Genomic DNA, 23,488 nt, shown 5'->3' with positions numbered 1-23,488 from the left:
TAAACCCACCAGACTCTATTTAAAAAAACAATACTTTTAGCCTGTATAGAGCCAACATATTTTCACATGTAAATCAGTAAACTATGTGTTTATTTCAACCAAAACTAGAGTTGTGATTGTTGAGAAAGTGGAAAGATGAACCAAAACAGTTTTTTATAGTTTTATTTTGTATCTGTCGACTTTACGACGATAAAATGGCTGTTTATTTACATGGAGTCTGGTGGATTTAGAGATAGTGATCTCAGGGATGTTTTTATGTTTAAAAGAAGGATCTTACTCTTTAGGAGAAAGATCGACCTCCTGGAGAGTGAGAGGAAAGGGAGAAGAACGTTTAGACACAGAATCTGGTGAAAGCCACCTATAGGATAATTTCAGGTACAGTAGGAAGCACTGTGGTAACTGTGCGTTTTTTTTTTTACCTGCTTGTGAACTTTGGTGAGCTGCGCGAGGTTGCTCTCCAGGAAGCAGATCTTCTGTTTCTGGGCTGCGCTGCCTTCTGTGTCATCTGAGTCCATCTGAGCCTTCTAATGAAGAACAACACACACAGCAGGGGTCTTAACATTTTTTAAGCCAAGGACCTCTTAACTGAAAGAGACATGGAGCTGGGACCCCCTATTGTATGAAATTGAGTTGCATTTTAAACTATGCCTAAAATAACGTGTGGGCAGCTGTCAGGGTTTTGGTATTTTGTTCTGTTTTATTGTGTAGTCTTGTTTCTCTGTTTTGCTTGGTTTCCTGTTTTATTTTGTAGTCTGTCTTGTCTCCCTTGTCTTGTCTAGCTTTCTTCCTGTCTTTGTTTGTTTCCCGCCTTTTTTGATTTGTTCCACCTGTTGTGTCACCTGCCTCTCGTTCCCTCATTACCTTGTGTATTTAGTCTCTCTGTTTTCCCTTGTCTCTTGTCGGATCGTCTCATCTTGTTTGCTGTGCGTTCTGTTTTGTTTCTGCAGTCCCTGTTCGTGGATTTCCTTGATTTATTGGATTATTACTCCAAGTAAGTTTTGCTTGTCTTTGAATAAAGCTCTTTTAACTGCATTTGGGTCCCAACCTTGCCTGCCTTCGCACCAGTCGTGACAGCAGCCTAAGTCTTTATACATACATTCTTAGTGCAAAGAATACTAAGCTGATACAATAATAATTGTTGGCATGATTTTATAAAATCATGTTTTAATGTAAAACATACATGTCAGAGTGAATCCTTGGGATGAACTGTATCTGTGGATCTTAGTGACTACCTTACTTATGGGCCAGTAAGCCTAGTTGTTTTTTTGTTTTGTTTTTTACAAACTGTAAAGCTGATTTATATTTGCTAATAATATTCCAAATAATGTTGGATTCATATTAAGATATTTAAGTATTTATTCTTCGAATTTTAAAAAAAATTAACAAAGGTGGCAGCCCCCCTGCAGTTACTCTTGAGGACCCTCTAGGGGTCCCGGACCCCCTGTTGAAGATCTCTGCTGTATAGGGCTGCACAATACATCCTTTTTTTTTTTTCCATGATCGCAATATCAACTTGCGCAATATACAAATTGCGAAAGGTTGCGAGCAGGGCTTGACATTAGCACCCGCCAAATGCCGGCAGATTTGGCAGTGGCGGGTAACAGTCACTCTCACTAGCCACTTTGGCGGGTGGCATGCCTTTTTATATTGTAACACTGGTGGCTGAAGTACTGTGCCACCGCCCCACACAGGAACACAGCTGTGACCCAGTGTGCAGTGGCAGCCCACGGCCGGAGGACAGTGGCCCGTACGGCACATCAGACCAGCAGGCCGCGGCGATTCTTTAAAATGTCCCCCAGAGCTCCGTTCAGCGCGCACATGCGACATGGCAAGCCGAGGCAACAGTCATAGACTGTATCAGTTACAGGTTTATAGAAGAAGTACAGAGAGAGCGCAGCAGGACATTTGGGCTGTGTGCTTTGCTTCCCGTCACAGAGGGCGCGTGCCGGCTGCTAAGTGACGAGCGAGCGCGCTCCAAATGACTTTCAACTACTTTCATCTAATCTTCTACACCCCTGCACCACCTAGCATATGCAGTAAGAAGCTACTCTTTTATGTCTGTGTCTTATTCGGTTGCATGTTTTCATACAAAAAGGAGTTTTACACACATTATCAGAGCTGAATATTTGATGACTGCATTGTTATATTGTATGTAGTCTTGATTTCGGTGTTTCCAGTGCTCATTTCCATTTAAAAGTGTTAATATGGTTCTTCTAGTTAATTGTAGCACAATATAATCAATTTTATAGAAATAAAACGTAATTTCCCACAAAATAGCGGCTTGTGAAGATGCTGATTGGCTAGTAGCTTTGGGAAACCACTAGCCACAGTGGCTGGTGAGCAAAAAAGTTAATGTCAAGTCCTGGTTGCGACGTATCCCAAAAGACGCTTAGAGATTTTGTGCGTTAGTTGAAAGAGTAACAGTAGAACACTTTAAAATGTAACTGTCCTTTTTTTAGAGGTGCATTTTATGTTCAATTCAATGTTGAATTTGTTCAATAAAATGTTTATAAATTCAACAAGCAATTTGCTGTATTTTAGCAGAATAAAGGCAGAACTGAATACACTTTAATATGTTTATCGCAAGTAATATCGTTATCGTTAGTATCACGACATTTAACATTATCACATATTGCATATTTTCCTCATATCTGTACACTGATTTTAATCCATGTTTTCCCTCTGCATCCATCCATCCAGCCAGTTACCTGTGTACAACTGATTTGTTGCATTCAGTTCTTCCAACCCAGTGTCTAAAAAAGGCTGTAACCAAAACGCCTGAATCCAAAGCATCCTATTTGTGGATTAATGAGATGATAATCAGCAGATTTGGGATGTGAACAACATCGTGGCATATTCTCTGTCCTCCTGCTTTGCCTTTGTTTATCTCATCAAGCCTCAGCCTGAGGGCTGGAGATGAGTGCCACGCTGAGAGCCCAGGTCCCTAATTTACAGCTGCTACCTTTGAAGAATCAGATGGCCTACTTATTACACACACTTTTGGTTGTGTTCCCCGGTTTCATTAAAATTTCATCATGGTGCAGCCGGTGCTATGGCTCGGTTTGTCTCATTCCTGGTAAATGTTGTGGTCGGGGCAAACAAAAGCTCATGTGATATTACACTAGATAGGAGATTAAATCACACATTAAACCAGATTACAGGAGGATAATTACAGTGATAGTGTACTGTGAGCAGCTTCCAGAGAACGGGGATATGTACATACTGTCGGCTTTTACCTTTTTGACTCGAGTGGCCAAGTCTTGGACAAAAAGCCTCCTGAGGTTGTGGAGTGTCTGCAGCTCTCGGGCCTGTGTGACGGCAAGGAAAGCCAGTTCAGAGAAAGAAGACAATGTTTAGAGATATTAAAGGGTTGGTACAATTACACCCAGATTTTGTCAAGGTTTTTGTCCCCTGAGGCATTGCTGCTGCGAACCAGGATGCAATGTAATCCTATAGGGCAAATGCGCACTGTCAATTATGTCAACTAAAAGTGCTGTTTTTGGCACTGACTGATTGTTTTTCTGGTTTTACAGTCCCTCCAGAAAAATGCGATCGCATAATTCAATGCATAATCAGCCAAAGTCTGCATATTTATGCAGGGGCCGCATTTTTTCAAATACACCGCATAAATTGCCGATTTCCGCGCAAAATATGGGGGCTTACGGGGCTTGCATGATTTCATAATCCCCGCATTTTCATTGCAAAAAAGTCCCATATATCTTAGCAGAAAGTTGAAAAATGTTGCGTTTACTTCACACAAGAGCAGCCATTTTCCCCTGTTGCCATGGGAACGTTATGAAGTGACGTAATGACGTGAACATCATCAAAAAGCTGCAAACCCCGTGATGAAGCCATGAAGAAACTGCAGTTTTTGGCAGTTCCCGCAATTTCATCGCATAATATTGCACATATTCAATCGCATTTTTTAAGAAAACGTGCCGCATAATCAAGGATTTTTGCCCGCAACAATCACAAAAAAACTCGACACTTTTCTGGAAGGACTGTTTTTAGTATACTCTTATGTCAGTTTTCCAGAGTAAATGGGACACTGTTTCTGGATCGAGTTGTTGCAGCTGAATATTTTAATACGTCACTTTGTCAATTCTTAAATTGAAAAGATTTAATAAAATCCTTCTTTCTTTTTTTCTATATAAAGGGTAACTTTTTCAACCTAGACTCCATTTTCCTATGTTTTTGTGTGTAAGTGACTGATGGGAACAACAATCTTTGAAATTGGTCCAGTATTAAGGAAGAACTCTGATCAGCAGCAGCGAACCGGGCTGCAATGTAACCCTATGGGGCAAATACGCATCGTCAATTTTGTCCACTAAAAGTGATGTTTTTGCCACTGACAGACTCAGTAAAAGTAAATCCTCTTTGTTTAACCCGAAACAGCTCCAAGATCGCTAGCGCTAAACCTACCAGACTCCATTTAAAAAAACAAAAAAAACCAATACTTTTAGCGTGTATAGAGCCAGCATATTTTCACATGTAAATCAATAAACTGTTTATTTCAACCAAAACTAGAGTTGTGATTGTTGAAAAAGAGGAAAGATGAACCAAAACAGCTTTTCATAGTTTTATTTTGTATCTGTCGTCTTTGAATGAAGTGTATTTTACAAAGACAAAATGGCTGTTTATTTACATGGAGTCTGGTGAATTTAGCGATAGTGATCTCAGGGATGTTTTTATGTTTAAAAGAAGGATCTTACTCTTTAACAGAAAGCTCGACCTCCTTTAAAAAATCCTTTCCAAAAGGTTATCAGCAGCGTTCTTGCTTAATACTAAACCAATGTCAAAGATTGTTGTTCCCATCAGTCACTTAGACACAAAAACATAGGATGAAAAAAAACTAAGTTACCCTTTAATTAAATACAGATGTAAATGGACATGCCAATAACTGACCACAGTCTCTTCCAGTCCCTTCAGGTCCTGTTTGGCCTGCTCCCGCCTGTCCTGCAACACCCTGCACAATGTAAAATAGATGTTACTTAATGTAGGTAGCATAATGGGAAACCATGCCCCCTAACTCTACATAGAGGCATTACGTGAGCTCCTGCAGCTGGCGGCTCTTCTCCTGGTCGGCAGCCTTGAGCTTCTCGTGCTCCACCCTCAGCCTCTCCTGCTCCAGCATGATCTTCTGGTTCAGACTGCACACATGTTGGTAACGGTATCAGTACGTAACTCTTTACATTCAACATTCAGAGAGAGAGGTGTTTAGTGATGTCGTGTCTCACTCCTGTAGCTCTGTCATGAGTTTATCCTTGTTGTCCAGCTCGTCTCTCAGGCTGCTGATCTGTTTCTGATGGGCCTCCCTGTGAGACTGGATCTGCATCTCCACAGCTTCCTGAAGACAGAGACACACACACACACACACACACCACACTTTGTCTTTTGAGGAGAAAAAGTCGACTAGGGTGCTTTTGTAGTTAAAAAAGGAGCTGGAAGCGTTTTTGTTCCAAAAAGCAGCCGGAGCATCTTCTGTTGCAATAACAACAGCTACCGCTATTCAATTCAATTTTATTTATAGTATCAAATCATAACAAGAGTTATCTCAAGACACTTTACAGATAGAGTAGGTCTTGACCACACGCTATAGTTTACAAAGACCCAACAATTCCAATAATTCCCCCAAGAGCCAGCATTTAGTGCAACAGTGGTGAAGAAAAACTTCATTTTAGGGAGAAACCTGGGACAGACCCAGGCTCTTGATGGGTGGACATCTGCTGGTGCCGGTTGGGGGTACAATGAACAGTAACAATTATAGTAACAATAAAGATAATGGAACTATGACTAGAAATAATAGTTCAGGGCGTAGCAGGGCATAACAAGGCATAGCAGGGCGTAGTAGGGCATAGCAGGGCGCCGAGCAACCATGATTTAGGTGCAACCCTAATCCAAGGAACTGTGAGGCACGAAAACATAAGGACTCTGGGGAATAAGCTCCCCAGAGCTAAGTTAGTAAAAAGCATTTCTGGGACATGGATGCACACAGATGGAAAGAGAGATAAGAGAGGAGCTCAGTGTGTCAAAGGAAGTCCCCCGGCAGTCTAAAACTATAACAGCATAATTTAGAGCTGGTCCAAGGCAAACCTGAGCCAACTCTATAAGGGTTGGTAGATGAATCTGACGACTATGAAGAGAAGCAGAGAAGAGAAGGGGTGCCGTGTCTGTAGCGATACACCCTCCCCCGCCGGTCGAGGCAAACGCTGCAACTCCTCACTCCCTAACTATAAGCTTTATCAACGAGGAGGGTTTTAAGTTTACTCTTAAATGTAGAGACAGTGTCTGCCTCCCGAACCCAGATTGGGAGCTGGTTCCACAGGAGAGGAGCCTGATAGCTGAAGGCTCTGGCTCCCATTCTACTTTTAGAGACTCTAGGAACCACAAGTAACTCTGCATTCTGGGAGCGCAGTGCTCTAGTGGGACAATAAGGTACTATATGCTACAGTATCCAAGAGTGCTATGTGGATAAAACAAAGGGGTGGAGCGATCTAGAGAATGAACAGAGAGAGGGAGCAGTGCTACATACGTTAGATAAAACAAAGCGAGTTCCCTGAACAGGGAGCACCCGCTAATATCATATAACTCGCTGTTCTTCGACACTAGCACAAGTCTATCGGCACCTACTCCATTTTTTCTTGTTATGGAAACGACAAGTCTCGCTACTCCGGTTGTCATTGGTCAGCTGTCAAAAAAACTCTTGGCGTAGGGAATTTTTTTTCCAAAACATTTAACTTTTTTCAACTTCCAAAAGACGCTATAAGCTGCAGAAAAAAACGTTGGCAGTGGCGATTAAAAAAGCGCTCAGGACTTTTTGGAAAACACTGTTTACTCCATAGGTTTATAACGTAAAACAGATGCTGGCAGCTTAAAAAATAAGACTTCAAGTGTGAACACTGCCTTACAGTACCTTGACTTCATAGGCAGACTGGATCTCATTCTCCTTCTCCATGGTGTTGACTTTCTCTGGAAGGAGACAAACTGATAAGGTATCACTATCATTCTGTGAATACTGCTACAGCTGCTGCGACATTTACTGTAATAGTCCCAACCATTTTTTTCTTTATTTTTATTTTGAGTACAGTAGAGTCAATTTACAGGGAAAGACCACATCTGCTGACGTTGGAAATAACACCTTTACCAACAATGGATTTTTTTTTTAAAGATTGCTGGATGTGCATGTTTCAAAAAAATAAAAAACATTACAAAAATCAAAAATATTACAAAGCAAAAATATAAATCTACACCATAAACATGCCATGAGTGACATCTGATAGGTCTAGTACTGAAAATTGATTGGAAGATGGATTGTGTGGGCTCAGTCCAACACATTTCCCTCATGATAGCACAACTTAAAAATGCGCTCTGGAGAAGAGCATTAAAGGGTTAATGCTGGATTTGTTATACGACAGCACAGTGAATTATGCTCACCTTGGGCTTTGATCCTGACTATTTCCTCATTGAGAGAGTCCACCGTTTCCTCCAGCTGTCTTTTCTTCTGCTCCACATTCTGGAGGGTGTCTGTCAGGGACTTGATTTTAGCTTCATGCTGGACGCCAACAGGAAAATGATTATATACTGTGATTAAAACTCACACAAACAACACGCAGAACAAAGATGTGCATACATATGCAAAAAATATATTTTGGACCAGGATAGATGATAACCTATGTCAGAGTGCAGGGACCCAGGGTCCATTCAGCCTAAGAGTATTTGTTCTGGGAGATGGGTCAATCCTAAACGGGATGGATAAGCACATAAGAAGCTGGGTCCAGACTAGTGTAATGATAGCCAGACAGATTCTTTTAAGAGGATGGAAGAATGAAGGGCTGCCGTCTATCCAGGAGTGGGCTTGTCATATAAACGGTTTGCCAGATTGGAGGTCTACACTAGAAAATGGGGAAAGTACCTGAACTTTCTGGAGGGCTCCTAAGAAGCTGTGTACCAGGGAGAGACGTGTATGATGGGTTTATGGTGTTTATTTGGTTCATTGTCTATCTTGTTATTATTTTGTTGTATGGTCTTGAATATTGTAGTTACTGTGTCATCTTTTCTTGATTTGTGTTTGGGTGGGTGGTGATGGCGAAGGGGGGGGGGGGGGGGGTATGTTAAAAAAAACAAAAAAAAACATTTGTTAATCACATCAAAACAAAAAAATATATATGCAAAAACCTGTCAACTTGTTGAGCTTGATTAATTGATAACCACATGCCACCGCCACTATTTGTCACTATGGTGACAGTCTCCATGGCGGCAGCAGTGGTAAGCAGCGGTTACCTGGGAGACACGGAGCTGGCAGGCAATCAGCTCCATCTCCGTCTCATCCATCTTCTGGCTGCTCTCGGCCTTGGAACTCTCCAGCTGTTTGCTGCGCTTCACCATCGTCTTCACCTCCGACTTCATCTTGCTGATGTAGAGACGCGCCATCGTGAACTCTTCGTCAATCAGACCACTGCTCTCTTGTTGCTGGGAGGGCAGAAGGCAAAGTAACAGTAAATAACATTTTCTTTGAAATGTACTGTATGTGTCGCTTGTAGAGCTTTAACAATTTAAACAATTTTTTTTATTTAAGATTATTTTTGGGGTATTTTAGGCCTTTATTTTTACAGGACAGCTGAAGACATGAAAGTGGAGAGAGAGGGGGGAATGACATGCAGCAAAGGGCCGCAGGTCGGAGTCGAACCTGCGGCCGCTGCGTCGAGGAGTAAACCTCTATATGCCAGGTGAGCTACCCAGGCGCCCACAATTCCAAATTCTAACATACAATTAATTGTCTCAGAAATAATTGCCATTAACAATATAATTGTCTCTTTCAGTCCAATATTCCAATCTATTCTTGTATTTATTTTTCAGAAAATTAAACTTTTGAATGAATCCCAGGTTATATCTTTTGGTTATATCACCGTTATGTGACCCAGATAATGTAATAACACAAGTAAACCACGCCTCTTTATTATCATAAAACTTATTTTTTTCTTAAATGAACATAAAACTGATAATTACCATCAGTCATACCCATAGGACCTTAGCTAATGTTAACAAATAATTGCGGTTAAACAAAGAAACAGTGATACTTGAAGGAACACGCTGACTTATTGAGACTTTAGGTTATTCAGTGTATCCTCCAGAGTTAGATAAATCCATACATACTTGCTTGCAGCACCTGAGAAGCCCCGTGGTGAGGAGCAGAGTAACAACGGTGCTTTTCAGGTGTTGCGCTAATCACTCCGCCCAAGTAGCAGTGCTATCTAAGTTATTAGGTTGGTTGCTACAACAATCTCTTAATGCTTTGGCTGGTGACCCAGTGACAGTGATACCTGGTTTAGCTCACGATTCATCCAAAGTAGACTAAGTTACCGTAGCAACACTGGAAATACAACGATGCTTCTGTTACGTATTCTCTTATTGTAAATTAATGATTTTCTGTCTGAGCAAAATATTCATCGTGACTATATGACCTCCCGGTAACGCTAACTCAGTAATATACAGTGGCTAATACAGCACCGTAAAGAAAAGATCTTTATGACAGCAGGTGTGGTAAACACTAGCGCTTTAGTCCAAAGCGGCCGCTAGAAACAACACAAAGTGAAAGTTACATATAGACACTTTAAACAGTTGTATGCACATATTAGTTTCTGTATTTATTTTTTGTTTATTTCATATGAATGTTCAATATCTTTATGTAATGAATGCACCAACAACCAAGACAAAAAGTGTTACTTGGCAACCCAGTTTGGCTGACAGGTGATCTCTCAGATGTGCAGTGCACAAAATAGAAATACAAAATATTAGAGACATTACAGGACTAGCATTCTAATGGGTGGAGTGTAGCTCTAGCATAGGGTAAGGTTAAATTCCCACTTGGAACTTCAATTTTGTAGGCCGGGGGTCTTTTTTAGACAAAAGACCCCTAGCTAAAAAAAAGAGACTGAGCACCCTACTACATACTGTATATTGTATAAAATTGAGTTGCAAAATAAACTGGGCCTACAATAACGTGTAGGGCGGCCTAAAGCCTATGCAACACTAAGCTTTTAAAATAAAATTGTTGGCATGTTCATATATTTATACATCATGTTTTAATGTTGAAATGTGGCACAGTGAATCCTTAACCTAACTGTATCTGTGGAAGGCTACCTAATGGCTACCTTATCTATAGGCCAGTAAGCCTATCATCAATGTTGTGTACATTACAAAAAGATTTATCTTTACTAATAATATGTCGGATTCATGTTAATATATATTTTCAGATTATTTTTTTTTTTTACCATCAATCAGTAATTTGGCGGCCCCCCTGCAGCAACTCTGAGGACCCCCCTAGGGGTCCTGGACCCCCTGTTGAAGATCTCTGCTGTTGGCAATTGCCATTTACAAACTAGTGGTACTATATGTTTCCACGAGAGATACTTGGCCTATCCCTTCTGCTGAGGCACGGAGTTTAAAATAGATTCTAACTCTCTTAAAAACCCTACAGCTGGGAATACACTAAAACCTGTGCAAAATGAAACTGTCGGAAAACTGTTGCTGAACACAGAACTCTAAACTAGTGTCATAATACTCACTTGTTCATAATAACGCTATACAGCAGACGGCCTTACTGTTGAGAGGAGACTCACTACAGTTGTATGATCATACTTCTCCATAAAACATCAATCTGTTAGTAAGTTTGTGGACAACAATTTCAATAATCGCCTGTCTGTCATTTATCGAGCAGAAATGCTGAATGCAGCTTTCCTGGGACTTTTCTGTTTCCTGTGACAATTTGCTGCTTTTCTCTGTTTCATATCTTTGTCAGCTCAATAGCTCGGGGGAATTCACAATTTACTGATATCTTATAGAAAACTATAATAATCATAAATAATCATGGGGCTGAAATCAACTAGTTCATTAGTTCATCAACAGAAAATGTATTGGCAACTATTTTGTCATTTCTGGCAAAAATGCACCGTCAGACAATTGTAAAGGGAAATCTTCCACAACTTCTGACATTTTGTAAACTAAATGAATGTACTAAACTAGAAAAAGTGCACTCAGTAGGGAGTAGATCTCTGCCAGGTACGTCTCCCTTTCCCCTCCCAAAACAAAGAAGAGTTTAATCTCACTCAATGGTTGCACCTGGCTCCCTTAAGTGTGATTTAGTCCTGCAGAGGCTCCACGAAGAGCTTTTGTGCATTGGGGTGTGCGTTGATCTCTTTAAGAGAATAGCAGGGCTGGCATATGTGTGTATGTGCGTGTGTGTGTGTGTGTGTGTGTGTGTGTGTGAGTGAGTGAGTGAGAGAGTGACAGTGATTAGCTTCGGAGCGAGTGCCGACTCTAGAGTCGTAGTGAGAGAAACAAAGTGTCTCCCCTGTTCTTTCTGACCAAGGTGGGAAATCTGTCACACACACACACACACACACAACCGAATGCATGATCCCCTCCAGGCGATAGTGACCTAAATGACAGATTAACTGACAACAGACATAAATGTTTGCTGCAGCCCTACACATATCCTTCCCTAATTTGTTATTATTATTATTATTATTATTATTGCCTGGATACTTGGTGTTGAGGAATGGATTGAAAATGATCCATCCACACAGCTGAAACATCCACAGACAGTGGATGTTTCAGCTGCTATGGTAATGTCACAAAAATCATTCTTTCAACAGGCCGTGGTTGCTATGCCAACGTGTGAAATGACTCTTAGTTTCCAGTATATTTCTGAATTTGAAAGAGTGCGGCTGGTAACCTTAATGTCGTTGCTCCCCACGGCGATGCCGATCTCGGCCAGGTCTTTGAGTAGTGATGACATCATCTCAGTGAACCTCTTCCTCTGGTGGTTGGTCATCTCCTTGAGCTTCTGGAGCTCAGAGTCAATGGAGGCCAAGGAGCTCTGGTGGGGGATGGTAACGTAAATGAATACACACCTGACAAGCTGATCCTGTGTAATCGGTGCTATGCTTTCCAATGGATTCCAGGGCTACAGACTTACGTTTTCTACTAGGAGCACCGAAGCCCATAATTGAACATTTTAGGGGCACAGGCAGAGAATTAAAGGGCGCACACCTTAAAACGACGTGCACTGCAATTTCTCACAATTACCCCATTGTAACTGTATTCCTGATAAATGCTTTGGTAATAAATACAGAAAGTGCAACTGCCGGAAACAGTGTGTTCTTGGCCTTTTTCGCCACAACCTCTTCTGACTCAAACTCTGCTGCTGTGAAGGGCCTGGCTCTGGTACAGGAGCAGCCGTGGATGGAAAAAACGCTCAGCGGTTCGTTTTGCCACGGTTGACTTTTACGGACGATGAGTGCAACGCCGCGGAAGCGGGTGTAGATTAGGGCTGCACAACATATCGGTTTTCTTTAATCATCATCGCAATATCAACTTGCGCAATGGACATATCTCGAAAGGCTGCAAAAAGACACTCCGATTTTTTGTGTTGGTTGAAAGAAAATATCAGCAGAAAACTGCCCTTTAAAATGTAATGTCATTTTTTTTTTAGTGGTGCCTTTTTATGTTCAGTTCAATTTGTTAAATTAAATGTTGGAAATTATTTCCTTTTGTTTGTTTTAAATGTAACGAGCAATTTGTTGTATTTTAGCAGAATACTGAAAGCAGCAGAAAGACAGAACTGAGTACATTTTAATATCTGTTTATTTATCGCAAGTATTGTCACTATCGCAATATTCAACAACGTTATCGCATATTTTCAACATATTGTGCAGCCCCAGTGTAGATCACTTTACCCACGCATTTGACTTATCACTCACGGACCCCCCCCTCTCACACACACATTGGTCAACTCTGGCAGACTCGCTCCCTCCTTGTTTTTCAACATAAATAAAAAATGTTGTCAAATTTGCAGGTCGCACATGTGCGATTAGTTGTAAAAAGTACTTGCACTGTCTCAAAAATTGGTCGCAAAATGCGACCAATTGGTGGCAGTCTGGAGCCCTGGATTCAGATGTAAAAAATAAAAAAGTACCGATTTCTCGTTCAGCTCCTCACTGAGAGCCTCAAACTCTTGTGCCTTGTCCTCGACTTCCTGACTCTTGAGGTCGTAGTTGAGCGCCAGCTCCTCCAGGGCCTGCAGCACCTCCTTCACCTCCTCCTTGGAGGCTTCGTTCTCCGACAGCAGCCGGTTGAGTTCCGTCTGCAGGGTGTCGTGGTCCCGGCGGGAGGACGCTAAGAGCTACGGGTGAGGATAGGGAGGGAAGAAGAAGACAGTTGATGCTCAGCCTAGGAAGGGAAGAGGGGGAGGTGAAATGGGAGTCACGTTCATAACAGGATCTTTTATGTTGATAAGGCGGCTTACCCTTACTGCACAAATTCTGACGACTATTATGATGTGTGGTACAACGGGCAGAGTGCAATTGTGTTTGCTAGTGGCAGTCTCTGCATGCAACATGAGCATGTCCACTCAGAGTGATGCAACAGTCTGTGTCTGTGTACTATGTGTGTATGTATGTATATACTATGGTGTGTTGAATTCTTTAAACCAGGGGTCTTCATTTTAAGCCAAGGACCCCTTTACAGAAAGAGCATTTGTATGCGCCTTTATACATTACCTCATACATACCTTTTTAGTGCATAGAATACCAAGCTATTAAAATAATAATTGTTGGCATGATTTTATAAATCATGTTTTAATGTTAAACATACATGTGGCACAGTGAATCCTTAGGACTAACTGTATCTGTATGGCGACCTTAGAGACTACCTTACCTATAGGCCAGTAAGACTATCATTAATGTTTTTCCCCAATATAGGCAGATTTTTATTTGCTAATATGTTGGATTCATGCTACAGGCCAGGTAGCCTATCATTAATGCGTTTTTTCACAAATAGTCTGATTAATATTTCATGTTAAGACATTTTTATTATTACATATTATTTTTTAAATAATAATAATTTGGTGCCCCCCCCTACAGTAACTCTGAGGAACCCCTGTCAAAGATCAGATATTGTTTGTTTGTCCAAGACAAATTTCCCTCGGGAAAATCTTATCTTATCTTATCTTATTTCTGTACTACTTTTCTGTAGCTAAAAAACCCGTATGTGTTCAGTCTGTAAGTATCCACTGTTGCTTTCCTGTGGTGAGTTACAGTCTGACCTCTCCTGCTGGGCTACTAATGGCCTGCAATCAGCTGTCAGACTGGGTTTGTGCTAACAGGAACGGCTGGAGGGCTGAGACGCAGTGGGGAAGGGAAAGGAGGGGAGAGGGAGAGGGAGAGGAAGGGGGGAGTAGTGTCACCTCCTCCTGGTCCAACATCTGTTGCTTCAGCGACTCCATCATTTGAGACTGCTGGTTGATCTCATCATCCTGGTGGAGGGGGAGGATGATGGTGGTGGTGGGGTGGGAGAAATATAACATATTCATTTATTTCCACGAAAGCCACAGGCAATACTGAACAGCAGCCAATCACGCCATCTGCTGGCCAATAGAAATACTTCATGTAAGAAGGACCAAAGGAAGTTAAAGCTAGCAAGAATGGCAACATTTAAATAACAAATTAGAAAATGGTATGCATAATATGACATCTTAACATTACATTGTTTATAGTAATAAACTATTTGCATTATTTATATTTTTCTTGAAATATTATGACTTTACTCTCAATTAATTATGACTATTTATTCTCCAAATGTAAGAGAAAACAGATGTATCTATATTTGAAAGCAGTACAGAATGCCTGAGAGCCTGCATTATTTTGTGTTTTCCTTTACATAAATAAAGTGTTACATTTCAAACATAAATTGGTGCAGAAAGGTTTATCAGAATATTTCCTGGTGGAGGACCCCCGGACAACCTGCTTAATATGTCCCCCCACAAATGCTGTAACAAAACCTACACCATTGCATTAATATCATTGACATCCCACTGAGAACCATTTATTTGAATTCATTTTTATCTGCCTGTACTGGTCCCTACAATATAGCCTATAGTCATACTGAGAAACCAGGACATACACTGGATAGATGTATGTCATGTGCAGCCTAATAACACATTACAATATATTGATGTTCATACTTAACTTTATGTTATTAGATGTGGTATTGTGGTGATGGATTCATTACAGTAAAGTCACATCTTATACTTCAGGAGCTCTGTTATTAACCCATAATGCATTATTGTACTTGACGTTGCTGTATTGTCCAATTCAGAAAGACTCTGTCACATTTCCAGGTGGTCACAGTGTGATTAGTTGTTACCACCTGGGATCAATAACATTTTTCTGAATTGATCAATGACACCACACGACAGGCATGAACACTTCAGTGTGTCACTACACTGATACAAGTATGCTTGGTGTGCGTGCACAAGCATGGGCAAAAGAGAGACCATATATTTTTCATAGGACTAACACTTTCCTCACCTTGTCATCCATCTCTTTGTAAAGCTTGGCCATTTCTGCAACATACTTCTCTTTCTCTGTATCTGTGAGTTTGATTCCAGGGAGGGTGCTGAGGGCAGGTGTGGGTGCTGTCTTATCGTTGCTGAGCGCACTGTCCAGGGCCTGGACCTCTGCTTTGGCCTTTTCTTTATCAAACTGATCCTCCACTGGAACACTCTCTCCTGCAGGGGGCAGAAGCAAAAGGGACATCAGCTCCGGTCTCTGTGGGTGTCTGTCACCCCTTTTCGACCAACGTAAACCTAGTCTATATGGACGACGTTCCACTTCTGGGATTGGTGTACAGTCCCTTCAAGCTCACCTGCCCTTGTTTGAATAATTTGCATTTGCGTTTGTCATAATGCAGCATATAATGCTATGTCACAGGTTGTTAATAGAAATGTCCTATCTTCAGTGGATTTTTCATTTATTTTGTATAACTTTATTGAACATGATGGTAGAATACGTAGATGCTGCTGTTGAACTGAGGCAGATCAGACATTTCACTTTACAGGAAGTACTGATATTTTTCATTAGAATTGTTTTCTATTATTACAAATTTAGCTTTTGTGATAAATGTTCTGTATTTGACTGTTCCATGCTTATTAAAAGAAAAACACTTGCTGGCAATTCATATCTATGTTCTCATCCTTGTATTAGAATATAGAACAGTTTTGATGGTGTCTCATGTTATAATGCTCCATGACATGTTGTATCTGTTACACAGTGAGTACTGAACTTTAGCTAAATTTAAGATTTAAGATTTTAAGATTAAGACAAATTGAATCGTAATCGCAATATCTGGCAGAAAATTCGCAATTAGATTTAAATCGTTCAGCCCTACTATGGAGATATATAAAAAGATGAGATGTTATTGGATGATAGTCCTCACCACTCCTCCAGCGGTTGAGCTCGGCCTCCAGCCAGGTGACGGTGTTTTTCAGCGTCTTGTTCTTCTCCTTCTCTTTCTCCCACTTTTTCTTCCACTGCTCTGCAGTCAGCTCCACATTCAGACTCACCGTGTTCTTGATGGTCTTTGCCCTGGCGAGACAGGAAGCTAACATCACCAGCCCAGCCACTTAGAGACTGCTTTCACCGCAGAACACACTGAAAAGGCTGCCGTTCTGCAGTCTCTTTTCCCTCATTTCCAGGCTCATTCACATCCCTGAGTGATGTTACAGATAGGATCTCCTAACCCCTGTGGCTCTCAAATGTAAATTATTTTTTTATTTAAAAGCGTGTGTTTTCTCTGATATATTTTGAGTTGCCAGCAAGATTTTCCAGTAGGGTGTTAAAGGAATGGCTTTCTTTTTTTTTTTAACAATTTTATGTGTAAGCATTCCATGACATGAATGCAGTGGTGGAATGTAACTAAGTACATTTACTCAAGTACTGTAGTTAAGTACAAATGTTGAGGTACTTGTACTTCACTTGAGTCTTTTCTTTTCATGCCACTTTCTACTTCTACTTTTGTACTTTTGTACTTTTTACTCCACTACATTCATCTGTTACAGCTTTAGTTACTAGTTACTTTACACATTCAGATTTTTGCACACAAAACACATGGTTAATAAAATACGATGTTTTATTATGAACTATTGTGTCACCTCCAACTGTGCAATATGTCATTTCTATTCATCTGCACCTTACTCATCTGTATATCTGTGTATATATACTGTCTGTTTATATAAAGGTGTTTATTGTGTAAATATGTTTGTATTATTACTGTTATTATAACTAATTCTATTTCTTATAATAATTTCTGTATATTTTTCTGCTATGTATATTTAATGTGTATTTGTGTTATTCTGATGATGTGTGTACATTTGTTTTCTTTTGAGCTGCTGTAGCACAGGAGTTTCCCCAGTGTGGGATTAATAAAGTAATAAAATCTTATCTTATCTAAACTAGCCAACAATATAACGGCTACAAGTCCAGCTGAGATGATTAGACCATTAAACACACAACTGGTTGATCCTTTACACTTTCTACAATGGGAGGAGAGTTCTGCATTGAGTACTTTTACTTTTAATACTTTAAGTACATTTTCCTGATGATACTTACATACTTTTACTTAAAGCTACATTGTGTAAGAATTTCTCCCATCTAGCGGTGAAATTGTATATGACAACCAACTGAATATTACTTTCTAGCCCCTCCCATTCCGAGCACATTTTAACTCCTACGGTGGCCGTATTATTCCAAGAAATTCGACTTTGTCCGTGAGTGTTCCCTTCAGTGTAATAATAGTTTTACGTTTTCGTTATTTTGGTACCATTTCATTGCTAACATCAGCTATCAGGTTCCCAAACATATGCAAGCTAATGTTAGTAAAGTATCAGTGCTATCGTTATTCTGTATATTGTACAAGATTAATAGTGTAAGGCAATGTTTACAGCGTAGGAGAGAAGCAACGGAGGTTTGTGTTTTTAATTTATTTCTGTGAGCAGTATGAACAATGTCAATGAAACCGAAATGAGCTCTTAAGTGTCTCCATCGTTTACACACAGCTGTTCTAGCTGTAGCTAGTCTGTGTTACAACTGTACATGACGTGAGTTGTCTGCCACGGAAATCACGACACATATGATTACCTTTATGTTACAAGGTAGACAATCCTTTTTCATCATTGACGCGAGAAAAAGTATCCTAGACGTCGTTCTAGCGTTATGCACAACCATGCTATAGTTAGCCAAGCAAGTAGCAACTATAAAACTTTTTTTATAGTTTTTTTTAATTTACACAAATAGGCAGAATTACCTGTCGAGAAGAAAGCAGGCAACTTCAGCATCCCTTTTAAAATCCTTGCTCCTTATGATTTCTTTCCATCTTGGAAAAGCCGCTCCAATATTAACTTTGTCCTTGAGAACAGGCGCAATCCTCCATCTTCAACAGGCAATCTGCCAGCAGTCGCAAGTAATCTTCTCTCCCTCAATGGGATTCGTCACAGTGCCACGGAGTATAAAGGCGTGAAATGCGGAGGTATGTCCCTCTTTGGCTAATGTATTTTAAAGATGGAGGCGCTACATGGCGGGAGTCATTCGAGCGACTCGCTTGTATGTATTCTGAATGATTCTGAATGTCAGATTCTACTCATATGAGAATACTAAGAATCAACTCAAAAAATTACACAATGGAGATTTAAGTAACATTTTCAATGTATGACTTTTACTTGTAACAGAGTATTTTTACAGTGTGGTATGAGTACTTTTACATGTTTCTGAAACTGTGTAATGTTCCATCTGATGATCATAAATGACCTGTAACAGCAAACGAGACTAACAGTGAAAAGAACGCTAGTTTTATGTAGTCTTTATTAATGTCTCTGCCAAGGTCTGATTTCTCCTGCGAAGTCAGAGAATGATTTACGGCAGGTAGACGGAGCTACAGTAACACATTCTGAAGGGTCACAGATTTCTTTGTAACACCAGAATAGCCTGTGTTAGTGTATCCAGCCAGGTAAAAGGTAGCAGGAGATTTCTTTACATAGGCCTAATTATATTTTTATATTTTAGAAGTTATCTGCTGTAGTTATGTCTGATACTGGGGCAGGACCATCACAGGAAAGAAGGAAATTAAACAAAGAACAACTAAAAGCTAAAAGGGAAAGTGAAAGATGACGGGTGAGTCAATCTCGGTCAGCCTTTCAACAGATGGAGACAATTACGGGATTGTAAATGATTCAAAACCCACCCCAAACTGGCCCTCAGATATGTAATATGTCTAGTTCATTCATAAAACTAGTACAGTGCCCGTTGAAAATGTGCCTGTTTGGAACGGGCAGATTGCTTGGCCTTTGGTAGTGCTGCTTGTAGAATTCTTCAAAACCAGATTGTACCCCAAAATTACTTACAGAAGAACCCCAAATCAGTTAATATGCAACTCCAGTGTATAGCCTACTAATGACTTTCTGATTTACCTGACAGAGAAGGTTGCAGATTCAGAGTGTCACAAAATTTGGCGACGGTACTGTTATTAGTGTTATAAGTTAGCAGTAGACTTAATTAACCCGACCTAGGGTGAGTCTGATGAAAACTGATGCGTCTGCCCGGTTCAACTCTGAGATAGTCTCACATTGCACAGCGCTGTAAAAGAATAATCTTTGAGATTACGTTATGTTCTGCCGTTTGTTTAGAAATGGTGAATGTACAGCTCACAGCAACTTAATACGATATAGTGTCTGGCTTTTGTTTGATATTTTGTGTCGGCAAAATGGCTTTTTATTGAGTTTCCTCTTAGTGAAAAGATAGACACGGAAAAGCGTAGGGCCTTTTTTTCGCCAACCTTATTCCACACAACAGTTGCGATGTTCCTTTCAGTGCTCCAGGAAAGTGAAGAAAAGTTAGCTTGGTATATCCAGCAATCATGTAACGTTGGAAGCAGGAAAAGAGTCAAACGCTGTTGTAAAGCGTTCTGCATGTGGCGTCTGCGTGTGACGTGCTGGTTACCTTCTGCCCAAACACGCCCCCAAACACAGACACACATACATACATACAGACACATCTCGCTTTATTAGATAGATAACTTTAGTCTGCATGATGTGGATGTACGTCAGTAGCCGACATTAAATGACGTCCCCCCCTCTATTTAGAGCAGACGTGTTATTCCTTTTAGTCCGTGTTTGTGTTCCCTACTATTTTCTTTTCCCTTGTCTCCCTGTACTTGTGTAAAGTGTCGGTGTGTTTCATGAAATGCGCTATATTAATCTAAGTTATTATTAGGTTGGTTGCTACAACAATCTCTTAATGCTTTGGCTGGTGACCCAGTGACAGTGATACCTGGTCTAGCTCATGATTCATCCAAAGTAGACTAAGTTACCGTAGCAACACTGGAAATACAACAATGCTTCTGTTACATATTCTATTATTGTAACTGATTAATTTTCTGTCTGAGCAAAATATTCATTGTGACTATATGACCTCCTGGTAACGCTAACTCAGTAATATACAGTGGCTAATACAGCACCGTAAAGAAAAGATCTTTATGACAGCAGGTGTGGTAAACACTAGCGCTTTAGTCCAAAGCGGCCGCTAGAATCAACACAAACTGAAAGATCTGAATACTTTCACCACTGCAAGAATGTGAATGTTTGACATAAGAACAACTGTGGTCCTGGCACAGAGATGGGAATGAGACGTTTTCATCATTAAGGTTTAAAGAATAGTTTGACATTTTGGGAATATTTGCTTTCTTTCCTAGAAGATCGATACCACTCTTATGACTGGATGCTACATAGAAAGCTACAGTCAGCCGTGCATTAGCTTAGCTTAGCACAACAAGACAGGAAGCTGGGAGAAACAGAATGCCTGGCTAGTCTTTAAAAGCAGAGCTGGTCATCCTCCTCTGTGAAGGCGCTATCACTAATCCCTGGTACTCTCTTGTGCAGCAACAACAACATGATCCCTCACTGGCTTCCCACGTGAACAGGCCAATTGTGGAAACCTCTGCAGTGGTGGGCAAGGTTTTTAGGTCTTTATCTATGTGCCTGGTAATTTCAGGAAAGTGGTATAGTTGTGAAAATGTTTAATTTTACTTTCAAAACTTTTTGTCCTCAACCTAATTTTTTATTGTCAACATTGCAATGGAAAAGTAATGTCTGATATGCATTATAGGTAGCATTTGTACTTTAACAGTACATGAAATCATTACATTTTTACATTACATTACATGTCATTTAAGCTGATGCTCTTATCCAAAGTGACTTCACATTAAGTGCTTTCAACCTTAAAGGTACAAACAGCAAGAACAGCAAGAAGTAAGTGCAAGTACACGAACTTCAAATAAGGCAAACTACAAAGAGCCACATGAAAGCGCAACTGTAATTGCTTTTTATTTTTTTTGAAAGGGTGATAAGTGGCTGGTTATAACACAAATGGGCTGTTAGGTACAACAGAATCTTCTTTTTTTAAAGATTATTTTTTTTAGGCTTTTCCACCTTTAATTTTTTGACAGGACAGCTAGGTGAGAAAGAGGAGAGAGGGGGGGGAAGACATGCAGGAAATCATCACAGGTCGGATTCAAACCCTGGACCTCTGCATCAAGGCATAAACCTCTCAGTATATGTGCGCCTGCTCTACCCACTGAGCCAACCCGGCCACAGGTACAACAGAATCTTTACCACTTTTGCCAAAAAAGTAGTGATGCATCGACTCGATCTGCTGGATTGTCCTCATGTTACCTTCCGTGAAAGTGATTCCCATGATTGCCATGCAGTGTGGTTCACAGATTTTATCGGCTCCCAGTATGTGTGTTTGTGTGTGTGTGTGTGTGTGTGTGTGTGTGTGTGTGTGTGTGTGTGTGTGTACCTCTGTCCGAACATCAGTGTGGACCTGGTCTCAGCGTCGTTAAAAGCGGAGGGGGAGCAGCAGATGACCATGGTGGTCCGACAGTTCCCTCCCAGGGAGTCCTGCAGGATCCTGGTCATCTTACTGTCTCTGTACGGCACATAGCTCTAGACAGAGGACACACATTAGAATCCACAGCACACACATGGGTTTCCTACTTACATCATTAACATTTCTAGGTATACTGTGTTTGTAAGAGTCATTTTCAAAGCCATCATTTTTAGATTGCACATTATTATCACTCATTGTTTAAAATATATCATGGTTTGTCCTGTCTCACAATGGACCTTTGGGGACACACATATAAAGGGGGGAGGGGGGGGGGGGAATTTGAGCGTCAAAGACTTAATTTCCTGCATTTTGATACATTTTCAGGCACAAATCTATGGTGAAAAAAATCTTTATTAATGTCAAATAAAACATGAAATTCTGGTGGCAGGTAACAATTCAAAATATAAAATACAATGGAATAAATGCAGTGGGGGGGCGGGGGGGGTCCCATCTGACTACACTTGACCACAAAGTCCAGTTCATTAGATTAGTATCAACAGCATAACCATAACTTTTTTCCCAATGTTAGGGAAATTTTGATTTACATACTTTCTCTCTTATTATTAAACTGTTTGCATAGAATAATATTATACTGAATATAGGGCTGTCAATCGATTAAAAAATGTAATCTAATTAATTACATACTCTGTGATTAATTAATCGAAATGAATCGCATTAATGGTGCCTGAACCAATACTTTTTAAGAAAGTAAAAAAAGAAAAGAAAAAAAAAGGGTACTAACAACAGTCGGTGACATTAAAGAAGCTTGTTTATTGCTAAGGCCATATGGTCAAAATTAAATGATTTAATAATAATGTATAACAATAACAATAACTTATTTCACTAGTAAATTGCTGTTGAACGACAAAAACAACCACCAGATGGGAAAAGGACATTTACAATAACTTCAAATGCACCACGAGGCTGTAGTTTACCAGTTTCATGGAACTGTTGAATTGAAATTGAAATTGTCTGTTTTGTTTCTCCGATGGTAGCTGCAGATTGTTACATCCCGGTGTTGAATCCTCTACAGTAAAACACAGTCAAACTTTACACCGTTCAGCGTTAGCTGTCAGCATTTTAACCGTTTTTAATCCAGCTACTAGCTAGCGGTAGGCTAACGTTAGCTGCTGTCGAGTATAGTGTTAACTAGCTAGCGGTAGGCTAACGTTAGCTGCTGTTGAGTATAGTGTTAACTAGCTAGCGGATGGCTAACGTTAGCTGCTGTTGAGTATAGTGTTAACTAGCTAGTGGTAGGCTAATGTTAGCTGCTGTTGAGTATAGTGTAAACTAGCTAGCGGTAGGATAACGTTAGCTGCTGTTGAGTATAGTGTTAACTAGCTAGCGGTAGGATAACGTTAGCTGCTGTTGAGTATAGTGTTAACTAGCGTCACGTGCAGCGGTGTTTGTGTTTCCTGTATCTGTTTCAGAGCATCAGAGAGAAGAGCAGACATATCAGTGGCTCCATATTTCAGTAGCCAGGGTTGGCAGGAAGAAGATTTTTACAAGTAAATGTTCCAATTAATGATCCAGGCAGCACATTCTCGTCTCCCTCCTTCATTTCACAGTCCAATGGTGGCTAGAACCATATATATATATATAGAGGTGTGTGTGTGTATATATATATATATATATATATATATATATATATATATATATATATATATCTATATGGCTAGAACGGCTCCGGGTCAAACGTCATATGGAATGGA

The 23,488-nt window shown here is 40.3% G+C and overlaps 1 protein-coding gene across 2 annotated transcripts in view; it reads right to left on the bottom strand.

Annotated features, from left to right (window-relative positions):
- Positions 1 to 23,488, bottom strand: part of LOC116048939 (kinesin-1 heavy chain) — a 41,927-nt gene that overhangs the window by 3,163 nt on the left and 15,276 nt on the right. Inside the window, exons 10-23 of one of the 2 annotated variants that reach the window (XM_031298262.2) lie at positions 21,687 to 21,832; positions 16,276 to 16,424; positions 15,369 to 15,568; positions 14,246 to 14,314; positions 12,977 to 13,183; positions 11,735 to 11,878; positions 8,281 to 8,469; positions 7,435 to 7,552; positions 6,914 to 6,984; positions 5,238 to 5,347; positions 5,049 to 5,150; positions 4,906 to 4,966; positions 3,237 to 3,308; positions 420 to 524 (exon numbers count right to left, since the gene is read on the bottom strand). In XM_031298262.2, the coding sequence (XP_031154122.1) occupies positions 420 to 524; positions 3,237 to 3,308; positions 4,906 to 4,966; positions 5,049 to 5,150; positions 5,238 to 5,347; positions 6,914 to 6,984; positions 7,435 to 7,552; positions 8,281 to 8,469; positions 11,735 to 11,878; positions 12,977 to 13,183; positions 14,246 to 14,314; positions 15,369 to 15,568; positions 16,276 to 16,424; positions 21,687 to 21,832 (1,743 nt within the window). The remainder of the gene's footprint in view (positions 1 to 419; positions 525 to 3,236; positions 3,309 to 4,905; positions 4,967 to 5,048; positions 5,151 to 5,237; positions 5,348 to 6,913; positions 6,985 to 7,434; positions 7,553 to 8,280; positions 8,470 to 11,734; positions 11,879 to 12,976; positions 13,184 to 14,245; positions 14,315 to 15,368; positions 15,569 to 16,275; positions 16,425 to 21,686; positions 21,833 to 23,488) is intronic. The other variant, XM_031298263.2, reaches the window with a different exon arrangement.

The sequence above is a fragment of the Sander lucioperca genome, chromosome 23, assembly GCF_008315115.2.
Source record: "Sander lucioperca isolate FBNREF2018 chromosome 23, SLUC_FBN_1.2, whole genome shotgun sequence".
NCBI lineage: Eukaryota > Metazoa > Chordata > Actinopteri > Perciformes > Percidae > Sander > Sander lucioperca.
Note: the sequence above shows the minus strand (reverse complement) of the source record. Positions and strands in the feature narration are given on the sequence as shown.